General features: G+C 33.8%; 1 protein-coding gene across 1 annotated transcript; it reads left to right on the forward strand.

The window, feature by feature from the left end:
- Positions 1 to 21,300: 21,300 nt before the first annotated feature.
- On the forward strand, positions 21,301 to 22,548 carry LOC128043051 (uncharacterized). The gene is made up of 3 exons (XM_052634854.1): positions 21,301 to 21,501; positions 21,609 to 22,094; positions 22,309 to 22,548. Exons 1-3 carry the CDS (start codon positions 21,301 to 21,303, stop codon positions 22,546 to 22,548), a joined length of 927 nt encoding a protein of 308 aa, XP_052490814.1.
- Positions 22,549 to 22,971: the final 423 nt, after the last annotated feature.

Below are 22,971 nucleotides of genomic sequence, written 5' to 3' on the forward strand. Positions count from 1 at the left end.
TTGCTTTTCTTGAAATAATTTGAGGGCTTTTTTGATACATTTTGAAAGTTCAAGTGATCAATTGAGTGCAAAAAAAAGGAGGGGCTTAAAATTTCTTTTAAGCCTAATAAATTGATAGGACTTCGTTTAACTTTATATCAAGCTCTTTCAATCCAAATAATAATAATACTAACGTTTAATTGTGTAAAAAGCCCTCAAACTTTTTCCAATAAAGGAATGAGGCCCCTGTATTTCTTTTTGCACCTAATTGGGCACTTGAACTTTCAAAATGCCTCAAAAAGGCCCTAAAAATTTTTCAAAAAAAAATAATTAAACCCCTGCTTTTTTTTCTATACTCAATTGGATAGTTGAACTATTAAAATGCATCAAAAAGACCCTTTCACTAGCAAGGTTAACGACCCCTAATTTTTTTCAATTAAAGTCACCCCATGACACAATCATAGTGTGACATGTGGCAAAAATTTATAAAAAAGAAAAATCAATAAAAATTATAGAAATTATTAAATTTTAATAAAATATAAAAAATTAGAATTTTTTTTATAAAAATAGTAAAATATCATGTGTTGCAACACGACATGCCATTTGGCGAAAAATGATAAAAATAAAATCAATAAAAGTTATAGAAAAAATATAAAATGCTTCTATTGGTACGATAATTTTTATAATTTTTTACAATTTTATATTTCTTTACATTTTTTATAATTTTCTTATGACTATAAAATTTTAGAAATTTTTTCTATATTTCTATATATTTTATAATTTTATAAAATTTTACAGTTATTTATTTTTATTATTTTTATATTTTTTTCCTAATTTTTAATAAAATTTAAATATTATTTATAACTTTTATTGATTTTTTTTATCTTTTTATTGCCCCATGTCACGCCGTGGTTGTGGTACATGGTAGCTTTAATTGAAAAAATTAAGGGCGGTTAACTTTAACAGTCAACTGTTAAAGTTAAAGGTCAAAGGGCTTTTTTTATGCATTTTGGCAGTTCAATTACCCAATTGAGTGTAAAAAAAAAAAAACAAGAGCTTAATTGTTTCTTTTGAAAAAGTTCGAGAGTTTTTTACACCTTTAAAGTAATACTACTAATAATAATATTAATCTTTAAAGTTTAGATATGAGGTCCCTATACTTGAATAAAATTAAGATTTGGTCCCTAGTCGATTTTTCAATTGGTTTGTTTTTAAATGCATAATGACATTTTAGCCCTCCAACTTTATATCTTAAACAAATTAATTAATTTAAATGTTTATAAAATTGATAAGATAATCTTCAAAATTGTTAAAGGATAATATATTCTTGAAAATAAATAAATAAATAAAATAAATCAACTTAACTTATTATTCATTTAGTGATAAGTAGTTCTTATCTGCTTATTATTTTCAACACTTTTTATTAAAAAATCTAATAAATAGTTTGTATCTGTAATTAGCAAACACATTTAAAAACTTAAATTATTGGAAATTTATTTTCAATTAATGGAAAATTTTCAATAATTAATCAAATAGACCCTAAATTATTTAGAAACACATCTATAATATATATATGATGTGTCACGAACTAACTAAAAATTTGACTAAGGCAAGTGCATCTATCAATTTATAGTATAACCACGATAAGTAAAGATATCGTTCCCACGAATACTAAAAATACTAGTAAGTACCGTCTTTCTATTATTTAATTGAATAATTCGAATGATTGATTAAAAACTAAAATTAACTAAATTAATTAACTAACGAACACGACAAATAACAAATCATGAAAATAATAGAGTAACAATCAAGAAGCGAAACAATACCTAGGAAAGAATCCGCCTAGATTTCATTTGTCACTATCAATCTAAATTACACAATTTCTTTACTTAGCACTTTGATCCGTAGAAATCCCTAAATTATGCTAATATCTCTTTCGAGCATAAGAGCAACTGACCCTAGATTTATTAATTGAAATTCATTTCTAATTAAAACCCTTATTATCACATAAACTCATGTTATGGATTCCCCTATTTTATTTCACTCTAATCCGGTAGATTTATGTTGTCCTATTTTTGGGATTGCATGCAACTCCACTCAATTAAGCAATATCTACCTTTAGACAAGGGCTATTCAACAATCGATTTAAGCATATTAAACATGGATCAATAATCTAGAAATATTAAATCAAGAATTAAGTACACATAATTGAGAACAAGAAACTAAGTATTTATTGTGTAAGGTAAAAATCAAACTACCGAATCCATCATATGGTTCATCTCCCCTAGGTATTTAGAAAATTAGTTCATGCTTGAAAATAAAAACATCCCTCAGTTCATTATTTTTACTGGTAATGTCTTAGGATAATTTACACATAATCATGCATTGGAAATTTAAACTAAAACGACACTAAAGAACACAAGCAATCCAAGCAAAAATTTTTAAGGCTTAAAAACATTAGGCATCTCCCCTATCTCAATAGTTACCTAAAATTTACATTTAACAAGAATTAACACCCTCACTAAGGTTCACTCCAGCACTCAAGGTGTTTAAGGTTCAAGTAATGTGCACTCAATAGCCTAATAAGAAATAGGCTTGCTTGAAAAGCAAATGTCCACCACTATATAACGAGATGACACACCAATCAAGAGGTCTTTACGAGGTTGTAACGGAGCTTAGGTTAACGGTACGGAAAATGTCCTAAAAGTTGGTTACAATCGAGAATTGAGTTGATAAGTTATAAAACCAAAAAATCAGTTGCTGGATTAAAAGAATTTACATCAACAAGAAATAAAGAGTGGATATGAGCTTGTATACAAAATATGAGACTAACAATTCAAGCTCAATCAATCTTTTTTAATTTTTTTTCATTGTGTTTTTTAAGAACAAAGTAAAATTCAGCAATGCAAATGATAAAATATAGTCAGACAACTAACCAAATCGAATCTCGACAAAAAGGGAGTCAATAAAAAGTTTGATTTACAAAATTAATGTGGTTTACAAGTTAACATGAATGGGTGATAAGAAAAAAAAAGTGTTAGGATCAACGGGGTTTACTAGGGGTTAATTCAATAGGTAAGTTGTGTTAAAGGTTAAGTAGGTTAAATCCTAAGTGCCTAAGTTGTGTTAAAGGTTAAGTAGGTTAAATCCTAAGTGCCTCTATCATCTTAGCATATCAATTCAATAATGTGGTCTCAAAATGTATAACTGAAGCAAGTTTTAGAATAACAAATCAAGTTGACATACTCACAACCAAAAATAAAATGAGCACGAAATAATAGATGCTCTATAGGCTAAAAAGCTCACAAAAAATTATGGTTTTGATGTTAAACTTGTAAATTTAAAATTTCAAAATAATGATTCAGTTCAAAGAGACAACCTAAAATAATAATTTTTGAAATATGGCTTATCATGGTTAACTCGCTTGTGTCTTAAAGTATAAATCAAACAATGCACAAAAATCCATAAATTAATCCCAAATAGAATTAATAAAAACTCCTAATTAAAAAAAATAACTTTAATGTTAGGTTTGAGAAAAGTAATTAAACACAAACAACAATTCAGAGACTCTATTGCATAAACATATAAAATTATCCCCACACTTATGATGTACATTTCCCTCAATGTACAGAAAAATATAATCATAGTAAGCAAAGTATCATAAGAAAGGGAGGGAGAGAACTGAAACTGCCCTGAATTTGGATGATTGAGCCGGAATAGAGAAATTCAGAAGTGTAGGATTTCCTAAATTAAGTACATGGTTCCGAACACACTAATAAGAAAATAAAACAAAAATAAAATAAGATAAAGAAGTGACAAAAAATAGAAAAATAGTCGAAAACGTACTAACAGTAAAGTGCTTGATAAAATAAAACATATAACTCCGGAAAATAAAAAAAATAAAAGTAAAAATAAAAATAAAAAGAAAAATGAATAAAACATAAAACTAAATAAAGTCATTGATCGACATCGTATGGGATGTTAGGATCGAGATGCGTAGGTAAACTAAGGGGCTCGGGTGAAGAAATATGAAAATGTTGGCACATCTATTGTAGATAGGCCTTAATGCGATCTTGTTGGCACTGAAGCTGGCCAAAGTGCTCTGAATGTCATTGCTCAAGGTGATTGAGCCGATCTAACTACCACTGCTCAAGGCGGTCGATTCGCTCTGACTGCCGCTGCTCAAGGAGGTCAATCTGCTTGGACTGCTAATACTGTGTGCGATAGATGTCCTCAAGCGTAACTGTATATGAAATAATGGAGTGACTAGCAGGAGGAGTGGATCAAGCTGGGTCCCCATGTTGAGGAGGGTCATCGTCTAGGAGCTCTTCATGCTTATCCTAAGGATCCAGATGAAGCAATGTATACCGGTTGGGACTCGCTCTGTGCTGAAGCCGAATCATTCGCATGTGGGTCATGATAGACAACCCTTGGGGGCCATCTGTCCAGCCAGAGTGAAGGGTGTTGTTTGCTCCGAAGTGTCGAGAAGCCCGAAGTACTTTGCTGAATGAGTCACGTAGGGGCCCATACAAATAAGACCCTTCTTGTAACACGCCAAACCCGACCCAATATTTGGATCCAAGCATGATGTGTCACTACTTCAAATCAAACTAACTTCAAAATTTTTTGGCGGAAGCTTTATATAATTCTTACAAAGTTATAGATATAAAACATATTATAACTATTGCTTTACTAAAGTTTAAATGAAATCATTAACAATATATAATAACGTTCAACCCATATAGCGTATAAGTTCGGATAGAACAATTTCACTTAAAAAAGGTAAAACTTTAAGTCTAAACTTTGGTATTTAATAAAGATTTCATAAAAACAGAGTCTTAACAAAACAAAATTTCTTTATACAAATCATTTCCAAAATACATTTATATGCCACCCCCATGAGTCATGCAATATACAAAATAAAACATTTAGCTTACAAGAAGTAGAACTCTAGTCCTTCAAATAAAATCATCTTTCAGTCAGCAAACATGAGAAGGAAAAGGTAACAGAGTAAGTTCATACAAACTTAGTGAGTTCCTAAAAGAATACAATACATAATATTATTGATAGTACAACTGAACCTTTCTGAGGGACTTAAAAGAATATCATACAAAATATTACTAATAGTACAACTGAACCTTTCTGAGGGACTTACACACATTAAAGATAGTACGCCCAGTGGCGCATACAGAATACAAACAAACTCAATACACTAACTTATCACTTGGGCGTATAATGTACGCCAACTTAAAATAACGCAGACAACCCATCTTCATGCCAACCACGCACCCATACTTCCAAATCGGAAGCATATCATTCAATTTCATTCACATACATTCTCCCCCTTATCTCCTCATATCATTTTCATTCAGAATAATATGTTTTATCGTGATTTGCCAGTTTTGTTTGCAATATAGCTACCCTATCAGAGACTACACACACATATCTCCTCATCTTCATCACCACATATCTGATCATATCAGAAACATGTGGTAATGGCTTAAACATGAATGATGACACTTACTTCATATCATAGACAAAACTTAGACTGATGACTTTGGATAACCATTATTAACACATACTCTTTTCATCCATTACAGAGGAAGAATACTTACCTTACACGAATTATAAATAATAAAACTACAACACATGGAAGTAAGAACGAACTCACCAGAAACTCTAGCAAAATCTACAAAGTAGGTCATTTGCCTTTATCACTTGGACCTTCGTTATCTTCTTGAGCTAAAAAAAAGATAATTATATATATATATCAGATCATCAATTTATCAAATCTGACCATGCATGAAAGAATCAATAACACTTAATCTAGAATCAGGAAGTTTCCTTCCTCACCCACCATTCTAACATCTATGTATGCAGAACGAAAAACATGTAAATGACTTTGAGGATAACTTAGGGTTCATTAGTAATTACCAATGAGCTGGTACTAACATATAAGTTAGTTGAATACTGCGAACCTTCACTTTAAAGAAGTTTTCTAAACTTAAGTTTTTAGAAAGTTTTAGAAGAAATCAAGAAAGAAAACGTTTTTAGAAAGATCATCGCTATCCATATATACTTAAGCAAAAAGACAAAGATTAGTGGAAAAATCAGATAATTTTACTAACACTCTTGATTCTCACGATTAAGTGTACTTAACATAATTTAAGTCTTATCATCTACAGTAGTCTAGTTCTGTTCTAACTAAATCTCAACTTAACTGACCGAATTACCATATTAAAAAAATAAACAAATCTAAATAGCTGCTAACTTAATGAGTTCACCTAAAGCCTCTAGGTTGGACGGATACTTAACTGAAGAGTTCGCCAAACCTTAGAGCTCACCAAATAAGGAGTTCACCAAATGGTACAATACACAAAATTCTATACTGAGCCAAGACAACACTTTTCTTACTCATATCTATCATTATTTTACCAACTATAAGCCAAACAGTAGCCAAAGACAGAGACTTCACCAGGCGGGCTATTACACTTCTTGTGACGAGCGAACTGGTGGCAACAATAATAAGCCACGAAGTAAGCGACATCGATCAAGTGGCGTGCCTCCATGCTCCATGAAAAATAGGCGTCTGAAGTACTAAAAACCTCCGTACTCTCCTTTTGACTAGTCAATGTATGGGCTAAAATGGCATGAATATAGCACGAAGTTGGAGGTAAGTATGTTACCTTTGATTGACTTGGGTTATACTGTGACTTAGTTTCTGTAATACCAGACCAGCAAAGTGGGGCCGGTCGATTGATGTGCCTAGAAAGTGCCGGAAACTCAGGGGGTACTTATAAAATCCTTAGAATATAATCTTAGGGCAGCTCTGAAGCCCGAGATGCTCAAGTAATGCATCATACCCCTAAGGCGAAAAGAAATAGTGTATGGCTCATCCCATCGTGAAAATCATTGGTTGTAAGAAAAAGGTAGAGTAGAACTCTAGTGTGAATATGGCATATGTGTGCTCCACGATGGTAAAGAACTGGTCCCACAGTGCCGTGTCAATTAATACCTAAACCCTGGCAGCTAAACGGACCACTTGTAGAGCCTCCCAATTAATGTATCGACCCACTCTTAAGGGTCACTCATTCAGTTGTTGATACTGGTCCTTATGTGAACCCATACCAAATTGGAGACACAGGTGTCTGGTGATCGTGGTCGGGTCTAAAGACAAAGATGCACTCGGTGTCTTCCACTTTTTAGAGGCAGGGACAATGACCTTTGTAACACCTCTAACCCTTATCCATCGTCGAAACAGGGTTACAAGGTATTACTGAACTTTATGGATTAAATACTAATGTTTCACAATATTTAATATACACATCAAGAACCAATCATAAAACACTCATATTGTCCCTTATATTGGCTCTTGAGGCTTAATATAAACCTTAGAAGTGAATCGGGACTAAACCGAATACTTAGGGAATTTTTCTCAAAATCTCAAAAATTTTCTTAGGAGCAGGGGACATACGCCCGTGTGGCTCACACAGCCAAGAGACATGCCCGTGTCTTTACCTGTGTAATTCTCTATCTTGGATCACACAAACACACATACGCTTGTGTGATAGGCCGTGTGCAAGATACATGGGTCACACGGGTCAAGCCACACGTCCGTGTGCTAGGCCATGTACTAAAACCTGAGTATTCTTTTTCGAAATTTTAAGGTGCAGGGGACACACAGCCAGACCACATGCCCATGTGCCAGGCCGTGTGTCACATACGGCTAAGATATACGCCCGTGTCTCTACCTGTGTGGACGAAAATAGGCTATTTTATGGCCTTTTTTCTCGCCCATTCTTGACTTCAACCTACACATCTCAAATTTCATACAAATAGGCCATAACAAGATCTTCAAAACAACCAATTCCTATCATTATTATAGTAACATTATCACATGTATTCTAACAATCTAAACTAGAACACAAACAAATCCCACATGCAACTATTTTTATTAACATGTTTTACCATCATCCACTAGCTACACTAATGCTATTCCAAACATGATAAAAACCAGTCAAATATAAATTAACTTGAAACATAACCAAAATGAAATTCTTAATATTTACACAACCATTTCAATCCCTATACATGCCATATAAAACATAATATGTTTAGCAAAATCTACCGGCAAGTTGGATAGTGTGATTCGATGTGTTGATCCGACCTTCCGACTTCTCGTAAATCTACAAAGAACATTAAACAATACAAGTAAGCTTAATGAAGCTTAGTAAGTTCGTTGGCTTTAAACATAAATCTTACCAAACATACTATAACAATTCATTTAAGTAAATCATTCATTACACATTTCCTGTCAACCACAACTTTAATTGATGAATTCACTTATTTCATCTCAAAATCAAAGACATCATTGAGTCTACGAACATTAATTCCATATATCACTTACCAAATTACCAACCTTTGTCAAATCAGTGAATGCCTTATAGATATGAGTACATCGTATACGGAAGCTCGAAGGCTGCACAGAAGCATATAAGTGCTAAATAGAAACCTATAAGGGTTGAACGAAAGCTCATAAGAGCTGAACGGAAACCCAGAAGGGTTAAACTGAAGCTTGAAAGAGTTGAACTGAAACCTATTAAGGTTAAATTGAAACTCATATGAGTTAACTGAAGCTCATGAGAGCTAAACAGAAAGTAAACACTAAAGTTCGCAATGCTGAACCCCGGTTTACTTGGGTAATTTTCCGTCAATTCCTCTTTTGCACTGAACGATTGCACTCAATTCCGCGTTCCGTTCACTTTAATTTTCATAACTTTAACATTAATTTTATTTTCACAAATGATATGAATGAATTTATAATACCATTCATCAATTTAACATATAACATTTGAAATTTAACCATTCATCCGTAGATTTGTAAAATTTGTAGTAGTTCAGGGACTATTCTACTAATTTTCCTTTTTCACGATTATCTACGGGCTCTTGATCTAAAATATAAAATTATTCATTCATTAGCATCTTATTCAATTCTAATTCACTTCACAATTTTACACCATTCAATTTTTGAAATTACACAATTACCCTAACTTTTACAATTTTTGCAATTTAGTCCATCACCAATTAGCCTATCAAATAAGCTAAATTTTTTCTCAATTAAAAATTTTTCTAGATATTGTAAGCTATCACACAGCCTTTTATAAACAGGATTTAATACCAAACCCTAATATGTAATCTTTTTCATAATTTGGTCCTAAAATAAATTTCCTTGAAATCACTAGATAAAATCATCATATAACAAAATTAAAGCTTCAAATATATGTTAGTTCATCATAAACATCCAGCACTCATCAATGGTAACTTTCAAAATTACCCATAGAATTAAAAACTAAAGAAATAAATAGTTGGACCTAATTGTAAAAGTCTTAAAAATACAAAAATTTCAAGAAAAGAGCAGGAATTGAACTCGTAGCGAAACATGAAAAATCAACTTCTTAAGGGTTCTTCAATTGTGTTTTTGGCTAAGAATTATTAAGAAATGTCTAGATATTTAATTAAATCCTATATTTTTAATTATTAAATTTTATTTCATTTTCAATTTTACCCTTTGTTCACACTAATTCATGATTTTTCTACACTCATGCCGTCCAGCCTCTTGTTTTAGGCTTATTCACCCTTCAAGTCCTTCCTCATTTAACATTTAGGCTATTTTATCACTTTTAGCAAGTTTTGCACCTTTTTCAATTTAATCCTTTTTAATTTATTAACGATCAAAACATTAAAATTTTCTAATGAAACTTTAATACTAACTTAATGACACTTTGTAAATATTTTTAAAAATATTTACGATTTGGTTTATGAAATCGAGGTCTCGATAACTCATTTTCGAAACCACTTAACTTAATAAATCCTTCTAAAACACACATCATCAATTCAAAGATCTTTCTAAAATCACACTTGACTCGTAAATAAATAATAAAATTTTTGAACTCACTCATCAGATTAATGGTCTCGAACCACTATTTCCGACACCACTGAAAATTGGACTGTTATAGCCTTGGTTTTTCCTCTAGTATTAGTCATTGTGTACCTAAAATAAGAGTGGTAATAAAATGTATCAGTTTCTGGTACGTACCAATAAGTCAACATGAAAATTAATACAATAGAAGGTCAATTGAAACAAGACTTGAGAGAATAAGCGAATCCAGTGGTGGCAAAATGCCAATAGAGCATAAAACTGTCAACAGAATAAAAATGAATATAACCAACAGTTATGTAGAAAATTCCGGTAGAAACAAGTGAATAATCATATTACAACATGTCCTAGAAGGAATTGATTCAACATTGACAATAATTTAAAGCACAACTACCAGCAACAATGAAACACCCATACTAATAAGAACATAAAACCACACATGAACGAATCACAACAAACACATTAAACAAAACAAATTACCTATTCGAATGCAGTAACCAAATAACTTATATAGGAAATGAAATGAAATAAAGTAAATAAATAAAAATAGCTAATAATAAGAATTTAAGAAAAATACTAAAAATATGGTGGTGAATGATGGCGGTAGAAAAGCAGTCAACGACAAGTAAGGTAACTAGAGGGGTAACTGATAGCGAAGAGGACGGCAAAAAGGCTGACGATGGCGTGGGTTGAGTGGCGAAAGGGAAGATGATAAGTAGAGAGTAAACGATTATGGAGGTTGAGTGGGGAAAGGAGGGGACCGTTATGGGGTTAAAATAATCGTGAGTTTGAGATGGGAAAAAGTGAAAAGAAGAGGAATACTAGATGAATGACGGCAAGGGCGTAGACGCTGTTGAAGGAGGTTGAGAGTTGGTTGGCTATGGGATAAGATGGTGGATTTAGGGGCATGGGACGACTGTGGCTTAGGGGACAGTGATCTTTTGGCTGGTGCGATGAGGGACGGAGGTGGAATAGGAATCAAAAATAGGGTGGAAGTTGGCGGCGAGAGGTATTGACGAGGTGGTAAAAGGCATCTTGGGGGGAAACAACGATCGACAGAAAGATGAATCGGTGGTGGGGGTGTTTGACGGTGGTTAGGAGGGTAAGGGTTTGGTCACACGGGGTATGAAGAAACACAAGAAGTTTTTTTAAAACCCTAGCTTTAAAAGAGCGTACACGACCATGTGTTAGGCCATGTATGTAACACCTCTAAACCATCTCTGTTGCTAGATTAGGGTTATGGAGTACTACCGAGCAAAACAGAACATTTAACTTCACCATAGAACAATTATGCAGATTAAATGCTAACATATAATAATTGAATATAATCATGAAAAAAATACACTTATGGTCTTTAAATCGAGTTTACGGGGCTTTAAAAACATTTTGGGAACAATCTGGGATGAAATCGAAACAAATCAGAAAATTCTGGAAAAAATTGAAAATTTTTGAAATAGGGGTCCCATGGCCGTGTGACATAGCCCAGTCCATTTAAAAATTTGAAGCCTGGACACACGGTCGTGTCCCAGCTCATGTAGGTATTCGAAAAAGGGTCACACGGCCGTATTGCAAGGTCGTGTAACTCTCTATGATTATGTGGACCAACCTGTACCTAAAAATTAATAAGACACATAGCCATGTGACCATACACGATCGTGTGACAGCTCATGTCTGAGGCACTGTGCACCAAATATGCTTTCCCACAAGCCCAAAACAATGTCATTTTATAGGTGTTATGACACAACAAAAAAAAACCCATTTTTATGCCTTCAAACCTCAATCAAACAAACATATAACATACCAAAAATCCAACCTAGGTGCCTAAACAATGTGCCCCCATTGACACCACAAATTAAACATCCAGTCAAACCCATACTCAAAGTTTACATGACATTAGCTTTGAGACATACTAAATTCTCCATTTCAACACATCCATTTACCACATATCAAGCTAATCACAAAAGACATTTAGCTAATGACAAAAACCAATTCAAGTCTCAAACATAACCCAAAGATACCAAACATAAATATACAACCACAAAGCTTAATCAAACTAAATTATAAACAATATCATCATAAATGAATCAACTTAAAGGCTCTTAGTATATCCATTTATAACCTGACAAAAAAATAACTAAATCTTCTTCCGAGATAAAGAATGGATAGTGTGGATATACTCGAACTAGATTTCGATTGATCGAGCTTTCCAATGACCTACAAGACGAAGAAAACAACTACATAAGCAAATAGTGCTTAGTAAGCTCGTATAATCTTAAACTTTAACTTACCAAAAAGGATGTAACTTAACCATTTAATAAGATAATTCAATATCTCGATCGTATGTTCATTAATCACCTATACACATCACAAATCTCACACGGTTAGTGAGTTCATATTTAATAAATGTAACTTGATTCTGTTGTCACATATATGCCCCAAAACACGTTGGGTACATAACTCATCCCTCACATATTCACTTAACATTTATTATCTTTATTTCAGGTATTCATTTCAATTATCCATTTTCACATATTTATATTCCAATAAATACTTCGTATAAACTCTTCATATAACCGTTCATTTATCTATTTTTATATAAACATTTCATATAGTCGTTTCATAAAACCATTTATCACATAATCATTATTTATAAATTAATTCATTAATATATATTACTATTCTATAGAACACAAACCTCATAAGGTTTGTAAATGTAACAATGAAATATACAATTTCCAACATATAATAGATCTTGTAATAATAAATATGCCATGTCCACATTTCATTTATTACATAACAAATAAGCATCACTTTTCCATTTAAAGTGTTCATACCATCATATTCAAACTCATATATATAAATCATATAACATTTATACTTAATTATAAAACATACAAAGCATGAAACTAACAATTGTTGCCAATATACATCGTTTCAACTTTTCAAAACATTTAGACCTAGATAATTCATATCATTAAAATTCCACATGATAAATGATCATAAACCAAGTCATCATTATAATAACATTTCATTTTAGATAATCTAAAGGATAACACTCATTCGAGTTAACTTTAAAATTTTAACCAACTCACGATGCTGCTCTTACAAGCTTCAGAATATGCGCAACACATGCAGGATCTCAAGCCATCATTACGGCCTGTATCACCGGTACATAATACTTGTTAAATATTCACCGGCTCAAAGCCTGCTAAATAAACACCGGTTCAAAGCCTGCTAAATAAACACTGACTCATAGCCTGCTAAGTAATCACCGGAGCAAGGCCTGCTAAATAATCATCGGCTCATAGCCTGCTAAGTAATCACCGTCTCAAGGCTAGCTAAATACTCATCGGCTCAAAGCCTGCTATTCAGGTACATCACGCACTCGCTATATTCATTTATTATTTATTTTCTAATCATTCACTAGATAAATAACAACATTAAATCTAATTATAATAAAGCATGTAATAAGTAAAAATCATTATATATATAGGAATAGTAGTATGAACTTACCTCGACTACAACGATTGTAAAAGTAAAGTCGATGATTAATCCAAAACCTTACTTTTCCTCGATTAAAATCCGGTTGATTCGTTTCTTGATATAGATAATAATTTTCATTCAATTAAATAAGTAAAATAGCTTACATAATTAATTCAAGTCTATAACTACATCAATTGTGAATTTACAAAATTACTCCTTATGTTTTAACATTTATGCAATTTAGTCCCCAATCCCAAATTTACAAATTAACCACAATTAACAAAAATTCATGTTAGCGAATTTTATAGAGATAATAGCAACCTATATTTCCCATCATTTCATAATATTTACCTTAACTTTTACCATTTTCACAAATAAATCCTTAAACATTAAAATCATCAAAAATCAGTTAACAAAATTCCTATATTTAACCACCAACCCTAATAATCTATCAATTAAATTCACAAACACTTTCAATTAGTTCATGATCAGTCCCTAAAATTTTAACAATTTACGAATTGATCCCCGGACTAACTAGATTAAGCTAATATGATAACAAAAACATAAAAATCATTAAAATGGACCTCAAAAACACACAAGCATGCAAAGGGAGAAGTTTGGTTGAATCTTCTTGACTCAACGGTGGTGTCTTTCGGCTAGAGGAAGAAGAACATAAAAATATAACCTGTTTTACTTTTGTTTTTATTATAACTTAATTTAATTTTTTAACTAATAAAACATATATTTTAACATAATAAAACAATATCAACCGTACCTACCTTTGTAATATGGCATATTTACCATATAAACCCCTGTACCTATCTTAAATTGATCAATTAACTAATAGAAATTAACTTTTATAATTTTTATGATTTAGTCCTTTTAATTAATTAACGATTAAACATTAAAATTTCTTAACCAAATTTGAATATGACCCTAATAATACTTCGTAAATATTTAATAAATTATTTACAGGCTCAGTTTATAGAAATGAGGTCCCGATACCTTATTTTCTAAAACCACTCGACTTTAGGGACATACCACTTGAACATAATTATTATTTCAATTAACAAAAATCATTAAATCAAATTTCAATGTAATTTTTTATTTGACTCGTAAGTATTAAATAACAATATTTACGGAATCACTCATCATATTTGTGGCCTCGAAACCATTGTTACCGACACCACTAAAAAATATGCTGTTACAACTCTCTCCTTTTAGAAAATTTCGTTCTCAAAATTTCTTAGCTGAAATGAGTTTGGTTACTAATTTCTGGAAGACTCTTCTATTTTCCAAATCAAATCTGTCTCCACTAACCTGTTCTCACTCCATTTTGACCAGTATAACGGGGTTTTACATTGCTGTCTTTGAAAAGCTTCAAACGATATCGTTTTAATACAAGACTGATAGCTGCTATCATCAACGAATTCAACCAATGGCAAACATTTTCCAAATTGCCATTGATCTTGATGATATATAATTGTATTATGTCTTCCAGAATTTGAATTTCTCGTTTCGACTGTCCGTCTGCTTGTGCCATAGCTTCGTGAATTTTAGATACATACAACTCGATTAACTTTCAAACGAATAATTTGTTTTGGCCGAAATAAAAATGAGTCATTTTCATTAGTCTGACAATAATATTCCTGACCGATTCTCCCTTTCTCAATGACAACGATAGTCTAGATATAGAATCCATCGACTCGCCTTTATATCCTATCAAAACTATAACAAATTATATGTAACACCCTAAAATCCTTTATATTTATTTTTGTATGTTTGTGACACAAATATATGTCTGCTTCAGTGGATATGTGTTCTAGGAGTGTTTGAGAAGTCTTGGGTTCAAGCTTTAGCTTGGGTAAATTTTTGTTTTAAATGATTAAATCCTTATCTCCAATCAGTAGGCTTATAAATAAATATTGGTGAAATATGTCAGAATGGGCCTACTGGTCTAGGGGATGAGTGGCGTGCTATTATTACTTGAGGTTTGAAGTTCAAATCCTTGTATGCGCGCAGGGATTAAATTTTTACAGGGATGGACGGCGAGAGTTTGTATTTCATTAAAAGTCTGAGTAGTGGGAAGGCTGGAGTGATTTTAGAAGGAAATTATGGGATGTGGGAAGTTATCTTGATTTGGGGGATATAGAATTTGGCTCTCTCTCTCTCTCTATTTCAAAATTTCTGTGGCTAATAGGATTTTTTCCTTTCTCTCTTATTTTTCAATTTTGCTGTCGTTTGCTTCCCCTAAAACCTCCCTGTTGCTGCCAAATTTCCTCGATTTTTTCTTCTCTCATTTGATTTTTATCGTTTATTCCAAGTTCTTTGATGTTGGTTCTGTCATTCGATTCTCTTTTTACTGTGACTGTCTTCCTCTCCATCTGTTCTGTTCATTTTTGGTTTTGTTTTAATTGTTTTCCCCCCACTTGTTATCGTTGTTCAAAATTCGGTTCCCTCTTTCTGTTCCCAATTGTTGATACTAGCTTCTCTTCCTCTCAAGCCGGCCGCGCATAATTTTGGCTCCTCTGCTTGGCCGAATATTAAAAGGTGAGTTCTACATTACCCTTTGTCTATTTCGATTTTGCACTCTACCCTATCGATAGTTGGTAAGTGAGTAGGTGTTTGTTGTTCCATTGTATAAGATGCTGAATGAAAGGTTGTATGTATATTCTTGGGTTTAATTGAATTGTTTAGTGAAATAGGATTAACGGTTGAAACAAAAGAGTTTTGTGGCTCTCGTGCTAGGTGGAGATCAAGGGTTGGTTGGTGCATCATCAAGGAATTGATGGCGCTATTTCGGTTGATTTTGGTAAAATGTTTCGGTACCTGATCATTCCTTAACGTCGTTTGGCTTTGTTTGATTAACGAATTATGTAGTTGATTGAATGATGTTTTGGTTGAATTTAGGTTTTGGTGTACCAGGAGTGCGGCTTAACTCTCAACGAAGTTAGGTGTGTAATCACATCACTGAAAATGCCAGTCAGTGAAAAGCTAAAAAATATGACTTACGACGCTACACGAGCATGGGACCGCTTGTGTGGTAGGCCGAGTGATTGAGCATAAGTGTGTGATCGACGAGGTTAGCCATGTGTAAATCATGGGTCGGGTCGAATTGGGCCGTGTAGGCCACACGGACGAGTGGGCCTCATACGGATAAACCACACGGGTGTGTAGAAATATTGGGCCGGGTCGTGTGATCCACATGGCCAAGGCCATTTTAGACCGTATGGGCCACATAAGTGTGTGGGCCTACATAGGCTTGCAACATGAGCCTATGGGCCCATCTTCACTGTTTGACTGTTAAGGTTGCACGAGTCACCCAAGTCGACTGTAAACCTACTGTAGGGTCGGTAAGTATACCTAGACCCCTAATTGACAGAAATGGTTAAAAGACTGTTATATGCTTATATGGGATAGATATGTATGTCTGTATGTTAAGCATGTTATATACACTATACTGATTATACATGATACCTTAACATGTCTGTATGATGCATTGCATTGGGTTGGGGATTGATATTGATTGGAGGAAGTGTACTGGAAGGCTTCAAGCCTAACTTACTGGTAACTCAGCTGCAAAAACTATTTAGTGCCGCATTCGGTACTATTTGGAGTGTAAGCATAGGTGGGTTGATTATATCCCCACATGGAGGGTAAGGTTGAACGGAGATGGAGTCTAGAGGCTGGTTGGGTAGGATTTTATAAGCGCATAATCATCCTTTATTCTTTGTCTTGTGATGGGCTAAGGCCCTAATGCTTACTGATACTGAAATGGGCTTAGGCCCAAACTTAGATTATCTATTACTGTTTGTTTGTTGCATGGGGATTACACACTGAGTTTACGTAAACTCACCCCTTCCTTTTAATCTGTATATCCCTAAACATAGGCGGATCGGTGCGGCAGAGGACTCAGCGGTGGCCACACAACTCTTTTTTTTTCTCTTTTGCTATTTGATACTTATTTACGATTTTTAGTTTTAATTTGGGCTATTTTTATGTAATAATGGCCTCTATGGACTTTTACCTAAAATTTGGATTTTATACTGATTTCGGTTTATATCTGCTAGAAGTAGGTAAAACTCAGGTTTTCAAAAGAGATGAATGTTTTATCAAAATCCCACGCACATGAAAACTATTTTAAAAGCTTCCGCAAAGTATAGCATTTTGAAAATGAATCTCGGTTTGAGTATAGCATTTTGAAAATGAATCTCGGTTTGAGAATTAATGAAAGATAATGATAAGTTCTAAACGGAAAACGGTTTTAGCAATGATACTGTTTTCAAACGCACTTCCATGTGACATCGCCAGATTCGACCATAATGTCCAAGCCGGGTTTGGGGTGTTATATTTAGTGGTATTAGAGCCAGGTTGCAAAACTGTAACAGCCTGATTTTGGGGCTAGATGGAACAGTGGTTTCGGGACCACAAATTCGACAAGAAAAAAATTTATTTTAAAATTATGACATGGGTTGCATTATGATAGGAATGTTGCATGAAAATACTGATATGGTAAAATAAGAAAATATAGTGATAAAAAGGGTAATTGAGTTATGTCAACATTGGAAAGTATATTTATGACATATTAATCCAAGAAATGATTAAATTGCAAAAGTGAGAAAAGTTTTGTTGCCCAAGAGTAAATACTCAAAACTTGAGGGGTTAAAGTGTAAATATGAAAAAGTTGAAGGACCAATAGTGTAAATATTTTAAGGGAGGAATAATCTAGAAACTAAGAAAAATGGATGGATTAGGACCAAATTGAAAAAGGTGAAGAAGTTTGAGGGGCTAAATCACAATTTTACCAAATTAAGTGATGACTCAAGGACGAAATTTTAAAAGATCATAAAGGGCAAAATGGTCAATTAGAAGAGAGAGAAATCTAGAAGATAATGATGATGTTGGAGATATTTTAGATTAATAAATAAATAAATATTAGTTTATTAATATTTTAATTTGATTTTTTTTAATGATATTATTTTATTGTTATTAATTTATTTAGTATATATATATGTGGAAAGAAGGATGAAAAGTATCCATCCATTCTCACCATTTTTGCGTGCATTAACGTGAGAAGAAGAGGGAAGAAAGAAAGCTTTGCTTTCTTTACAATTTAGTCCTTTCACCAAAAATCCACCATTTTCACTTAGAAATCAAAAGAATTTCCATATCCATCAAGAGAGAAAGATGGCAAGGAGACTATGGGGAGCTAGAATATCAAGTTAGATTCAAGAAATAGAAGTGGAGGAGGAGAAAATCAAGTTAAAGATTGAAATCAATGGCATAAGGTAAGAACATCAAGATTTTATATACTTTTGAGTTTGATATTATTGAAAAGTAGGAAATTAATGTTAAGGTAAAGTTTCATTATATAAGGTTCTATATTCTTGTTATGTTAGTAAAGGAAATAAGAGAAAGTGATGAATATATTGAAGAGAAAGGAAAGGAAAGTGTTATAAATGTAGTTATCAACATTTTACACTAAAATAGTTTTGAAATAGAAGCGGTAGTCTGACTTTGAAAATCTACCAAAAATCATATGAATTGAATTAGAGGATGAAAAAATATGAAATTAAAGCTTATTGAGTCTAGTTTCTCATAAAAGAAACAGTGTAAGCAATGGAATTGTAAATTATGAGATATAATAGGTTTTGTGAGATAAGGTCAGAATGATTTCGGGTTCCCTGTACTGACTTTGGAAAATAAAATAAAAATTGGAGAAAACTAATTAGTGGCTTAAATTTATATGTTTAAATCCTTACTGAGTCTATTTTTAATATAAATAAACGGTAACATCATCCGAATCTCGCATGCGATGAGATAATTAATTTTAGTGAAGAAGGGTCGAAACTGTCGGACAAGAGAACAGGGATGACTTTAAAGAATAAACTGTACTTATTGGATCAACTAAAATTGTTAAAATTTTATGGTAAGAAGATATGTGAGTCTAGTTTCATATAAAATTAACGGATCTCAATTTGGAGTTCTGTAGCTCAAGATATAAATAATTTAGTGACTATGACTCAAGTGGACAGCTTTGAATGAATATAAATAATCGTGAAATTATAGATAATGTTACATATAAGCATGTTATATATATTAAGGATGTGGAATGGAGAGGAGGAGGAGGAAAATAAGTGTATGGATATTCTACTAGCATGGGTTTGCATTATAAATGGTTAATTTGCATGATTTGGGCTCTGGATGAATTTAATAAAAGTAAAACTTTAGGGTAATTTTGGAAAAATGTCAAAAATGACCAAATTGCATGAAATGAGTTGTTTTATTAAATGAAAAATTAATTTTAGATCAAGATCGGGTAGAAAATCGAGAAAAATGGAAAATTACTAAAATGCCCTTGTATCTTGGTATTTCGCATATCACCGGTAAGTTTGTATGAACTATATTCGTATAATTTTAATTAAAGTGAATGTTATTTTATGATGAATATTATATGGATATGTGTTTTAATATTGAAATTGAATTATTATTGGTAATATGTACAATTATTAGATGCAGTGAGATGATTATCGGAAGCTTGATTGTGGTTGGTAGGAAATGTTACATTATTTATGTTGTGAAGAATTATAAAAGCATGTTAATAATTTGAAAGTTCAACAATTTATGGAATTTTTATAGTTATTAGAAGTTTTGAAATGATTATCGGAAGCTTGTTGGAGATATATCACATTATCCACTGGTTCTATCAGTAATTTTGGATGACTTGATTCTGGTTATTATGGCGTGTATAAGTTAATTTGGTTAACGTTAGCTCATTAATGTTTTGATTTTGATTGGTTATAAATATGAACGTTAGGTAAAAATGAAATGTCTGAAAATTAATTAGTAAACTCCGGTAATGCCTCGTACCCTATTCCAGTGTCGAATATGGGTAAGAGGTGTTACAAAAACTCGGCTGTGGATTTGGGTTTTAAAACTTGGTTTAAAAAGCACTAATTTCTGAATGATTTGAAACATTTCTACTGAATGTGTGGTGCACCGAGTCTCCGGCGCCAATATTTTAAGTTCTCTGAAGCTTTCATGTGTTTTAAACTGAAACTGAATTGATACTGAAACTAATATAGAGACTATTATAGATAGACTGCACTGGAAACACTCAGGATAGTGTACACTGATACTATAGTAAAACTGATAGACACTATTAGACATTGTGTTGTGCAAAAAAAAACTTTACACTTCTGATACTGCCTATCATAAGAATCTTCCAATAAATACTAAAATTGTAAACTGATACATAAAGCTGTTAATACAGATTAACACGAATAGGCAATGAGCACAAGAGGTACTCGCGGATGGGGTACAAGAGTCTGTAGAGGTGTTCGTGCTGATTTTTCGTCATCTGGCAATCTACCTAATTTAGAAACTAGTGAGACACCGACTTCACCTGTGAATGAGACTGGGCCTCATGATCGAGCGGCTGGGGACGATGCACTGTCTCAAGCCATGTTAAGAATTTTGGAGAGGGTTGCTGGGGCCAGTACTGGAGCTAGAGGCCGAGGGTCGGTTACGGATTGACGCCGAGCCAATGGAGCTGAGATTTTTAAAGGTATTACTTGAGTTGCCCCTAATGTGGCTAAGTATTGGATAGAGGCCACAAAGAAAGAGTTATGGATGACCTGGACTGAACCCCCGAGCAAAAATTAGAGGGTGCTGTATCGTTACTACGTGATGAGGCATATCAGTGGTGGCTAATTGTGATGGAGGGCACTCACCCCGACCGACTGAACTGAGAGTTTTTTAAGACCGCATTCCAGGGGAAATATGTGGGGGCTAGTTACGTGGATGCCCATAAGAGAGAGTTTTTAAATTTGACCTAGGGTGATAGATTAGTGGCCGAGTATGAGGTAAAATTTCTGCGATTTAGTCGCTATACACGTGGTATGGTGGCGACTGAGTATGAGAGATGCGTTCGATTCAAGGATGACCTCAAAGATAATCTAAGGGTAGTGATAGCTCCACAGAGGGTGCGAGACTTTACTGCATTGGTTGATAAGGCGAAGATCACCGAGGAAGTAAAGCGCGCTGAGTGCCAGAACCGAGAAAGCGGTAGGAATAAGAGGGATTTGGAGCCCTCGAGTTCCGTTCATAGGCCTTAGAAAAAGGTCAGAGTTGATGGGCCGATCAGAATTGGGGCCCTATTGCTGCTACTGGACAGCCGTTGTGTACTGACTATGGTAGGTGCCATCAGGGCGAGTGTTGGAGAAGAACTGTGGCATGTTTGAGGTGTGGTTCTCTAGAGCACCGTATTAGAGTGTGCCCACGGAGGTCTGATCAGATACAAGCTCTGGGTAGTAGTACTACGCAGTCGTCAAGGGTAGTTCATCAGCCACCGAGAGGTCAGGGTCAAGTCAGAGGTGGTAATGGTTTGGGCCGTGGTCAGAGAGCACCAGACAGAGGTGCTAATCAGACTGAGGCGAGGCAGCCGACTTTAGTTTATGTTGCACATAGTCGAGAGGATGGGGATGCTCCGAACATCATCACAAGTACATTCTTTATCCGTAATGTGCCTTATACTGCATTGATAGATATAGGATCAACTCCTTCATATGTTGCCTGTTCTGTTACTGAAAACTTAGGGATTCTGGTTGAGAGTACTTCGAGTGAAATTACTGTATTGAGTTCATTAGGGCAATTCATCCGGGTTGATAAGTTATTTAAAGATGTCCCTTTAGAGGTACAAAGGGTTATCTTTCTGGCTGATCTTATGGAACTTCTGTTTGGAGAATTTAATCTAATACTGGGCATGGACTGGCTAGTTAAACACTGAGTGAGCTTGGATTATGCCACTAAACGGGTTGTACTGAGAACTTAGGAGGACAGCGAGGTAGTTATAATTGGGGAACATCGGAACTACTTATCGAATGTGATTTGCATTGAGGGCCAAAAAGTTAGTTCGTAAAGGATGTGAGGTGTACCTAGCTTACATCAGTCTTTCAGATTCTAGGGATTCTTCGCTTAAGGATATCAGGACGGTTAAAGATTTTTCAGATATTTTTCCTAAAGAGGTATCTAGGTTACCTCCGAATATTGAAGTAGAGTTTGGGATTGAGCTCCTTCCTAGTACAGCTCTGGTGTCTATCGCCCCTTATAGAATGGCACCAAAAGAGCTTGAAGAGCTTAAGACCTAGATTCAAGAGGCTACTAGATTGTGGGTTCATCCACCCTGGTGTATCTTCATGGAGAGCACCGGTTTTGTCTGTGAAAAAGAAAGATGAATCCATGCGTATGTGTATTGATTACCGGTATCTGAACAAGTTGACCATAAAGAATAAGTACCCTCTACCCAGGATAGGTGACTTGTTTGATTAGTTTCGAGGTGTTTCAATTTTCTCTAAGATTAATTTACGGTCAGGGTATCACTAGTTGAGAGTTAAAGAGGCTGACGTGTATAAGACGACATTTAGGACTCGCTATGGTCATTACGAGTTTCTAATGATGCCAATGCACCAGTAGCTTTTTTAGATCTGATGAACCCAATGTTCTAGCCCTATCTGGATCGATTTGTGGTGGTATTTATTGACAACATACTGGTGTATTCGAGAACTAAGGGT

The sequence above is a fragment of the Gossypium raimondii genome, chromosome 8, assembly GCF_025698545.1.
Source record: "Gossypium raimondii isolate GPD5lz chromosome 8, ASM2569854v1, whole genome shotgun sequence".
Taxonomy (NCBI): domain Eukaryota; kingdom Viridiplantae; phylum Streptophyta; class Magnoliopsida; order Malvales; family Malvaceae; genus Gossypium; species Gossypium raimondii.

Coding starts and splice junctions, on each gene's coding strand:
- LOC128043051 (XM_052634854.1), top strand. CDS start 21,301: ATGGTGGCGACTGAGTATGAGAGATGCGTTCGATTCAAGGATGACCTC. Junction 21,502..21,608: donor ATTTGGAGCCCTCGAGTTCC/GTTCATAGGCCT, acceptor AGGTGCCATCAG/GGCGAGTGTTGGAGAAGAAC. Junction 22,095..22,308: donor TTAAAGATGTCCCTTTAGAG/GTACAAAGGGTT, acceptor AGGGCCAAAAAG/TTAGTTCGTAAAGGATGTGA.